We start from the raw sequence: 2,500 nt of genomic DNA, 5'->3' as shown, positions 1-2,500 counted from the left end.
GCTAGCTAACAGAAAATCACTAAAAGTTATGCACCAATGCTTAACTAACAAATGTTAGCTAGTAAACAGTTGTTTGTCAAGTCCCGCTAAACATTGCTGAAGTTAGCAGCTTATGAACATGTAAATGGACGTATTATTAAAAATTGCACACATAAAACAGTGTTATTAATGCAGTTGTTCAAAATTTATTAATAGAGTATCATGATAGCACATAAATATCGTATGTATGTTTTTTTAGGAGTACTTATTAACCAACGACAGATATTTTTGAACGAAGGCGCATTGTACAGGCGGCCGCGCCACAGACAAATCTTCCTACAGAAGACTCAACAATTACTTCAGAGGATATAGACATGGCAGAAGAACCACAGAAAAAGAAAAGGAAGCCAAACTGGTCACAAGAGGAAACACTCCTCTTGGTCAACGTGATTATGGAGAAATAAATAATTATAAATGGGGGTTTAGATAAGGCGTCAGCAACCACTCATTGCAAGGATAGCCACTGTCTCCTAGAAGGTAGCATCCAGCTGGGACATAATTTTGTTCAAAAAGTGCCTTCAAGCCAGACTCATCCAATATCCTGGCATCATGTACTGAGCCAGGCCACCTTGCCAAAGCATCAAGCATCCTATACTTGGCATCGAATACGACTTGCACGTTGATGCTGTGGTATCGTTTTCTATTTACATATAAATGTGCATCGACACTGGGAGCCACAGTTCTAATGTGTGTGCCATCTATGGTACCCACAACACCGGGAAACCTATAGTCTTCCATGAACTCTGCTTGTTTCACTTGCACTTCTTGGCGAGTCAATGGGAATTTTACAAATTGAGTTACAATATCTGGTTCTGACAGTGGATCAATTGTCTGAGTAATGACACGGCTGATTGTTGCTTGCGAGGTCCCAAAGTCGTCACTGTTACACGGTTGCAGTTTACCTTTGGCCAAATATCTTAGGGTAATTACCACCTTCGTCTCAGGACTCAGTGGTCGATTCCGTTCTGTTCGGGATTGAAGTTTGTCCTTCACTAAATCAGCCAGTTATTATACTAGCACAGTTCATCCTGAAGCGTTTGATGAGTTCGTCGTCATTGTACTCGATGAATATGTCACGCCGCTGTCGATATACTCGCTGTCGTCTTTGTAGTTGTTGTTGTTGCTCCGCCATCTTCTCTACTAACAGGAATTTGCTAAGAGCTTAATAGTCCTCCACAACACTTTTACCTTAACAGTACTTTTAAGGCCCTAACAAGTTTTCTGTATCCACTGTTAGTGCTTAACAGCTAAATGTTAGCCTTAACAGGAACTTGTTACCCTTAACAGCTATTTGTTAGTGCTAACAAGTTTTGTGTATACGGGCCCTGAATTCTAGGGAGTAATCTATTTTAGTTTTCAAAAATAAATGCATAAAATAGAATTTGAATCGATTTTTATATATATTTTCCAGCATACCTTTTTTTGGATAACCCCAAGAACCAGTTTCGATAACCCCTTGGGGTTTAAAGGCACAACTTTAAGAATTCCTGCCCCCCACGCCACTTACATCAGATAATCTTACCAAGATTTTATTCAGCTGAGGGGATTTTTTTTTTGAAGAATATTTTCTTGTATTTTATTTTCCCCTGACTCGAGCACATAGTCATTGTTGGACTATTCATGGACATCACAAACTGAGCAAATTTGTCATTATTCCTCTCATTTCCTATTATCTGGGAGTGTAAATTGGCGTACCTGCCAAATAGTTAGCCTGCTCTCCGGTTTGGGATCGAGCATGCACTTGAGGACACTCAAGAGAGTCCGTTCTTGGGACTTGGTGAAGACTCCTGACACTAGGAGGTTGAAGGCAGGTCCTCCGAGCGCGCAGCACCTCAGGAAATGTTCCATCTGGTATTTGAGGAGGAGGTCCTTCATCCAGGGCTCGTAGTACGGTAGACAGCCCTCGCACAGCTCGTAGAGGACACAGCCTAAGGCCCACACATCGACCTTACCTCCTGCATAAGGATGCTGGGCCTTGTCCACCACCTCGGGGGCCATGTACCATGGAGTACCCCGGAATCCTTTAATCTCTCTCTCATAGACCACCGACGTCCTTGCTGAGAGGCCGAAGTCGATAACTTTGACGACTTTCTCTTCGGCATCGAGGACGAGGTTATCGGTCTTGAGGTCGAGGTGGACAAAGTTCTTCTCGTGCATGAAGGAGACGGCGGACACGATCTGTCTGAAGTACGAGACTACACGATCGCCCCATGACCTGGAAGGTGTCATCAGGTGTCTTGCGAGGGCGTCGAAGAGTGTCCCGCCTGAACAGTACTCCGTCACTATGATGTCGCAGACCCCGTCCGTAGCGACGTCGACCAGACGGACGATGTTGGGGTGGACGAGGGTCGTGAGGGCTTCGATCTCCTTGGAAGTTACGGTGGCGCAGTCTTCCCTCCTTATGGGGATCTTGGCTACACTTGTTCGCCATGTGGTGGTGCTCCAGACCAGCACCGTCTTG

At 44.5% G+C, this 2,500-nt stretch overlaps 1 protein-coding gene across 1 annotated transcript in view; it reads right to left on the bottom strand.

Annotated features, from left to right (window-relative positions):
* Positions 1 to 1,698: 1,698 nt before the first annotated feature.
* LOC143034742 (uncharacterized) overlaps positions 1,699 to 2,500 on the bottom strand; it is a 1,110-nt gene continuing 308 nt past the window's right edge. Inside the window, exon 1 of the mRNA XM_076201091.1 lies at positions 1,699 to 2,500. This exon is cut by the window's right edge and continues 308 nt beyond it. Coding sequence (XP_076057206.1) covers positions 1,699 to 2,500 — 802 coding nt within the window.

The sequence above is a fragment of the Oratosquilla oratoria genome, chromosome 18 (genome assembly GCF_046742065.1).
Source record: "Oratosquilla oratoria isolate Oo_2021 chromosome 18, ASM4674206v1, whole genome shotgun sequence".
NCBI lineage: Eukaryota > Metazoa > Arthropoda > Malacostraca > Stomatopoda > Squillidae > Oratosquilla > Oratosquilla oratoria.
This window is presented reverse-complemented; position numbering and strand designations above follow the sequence as displayed.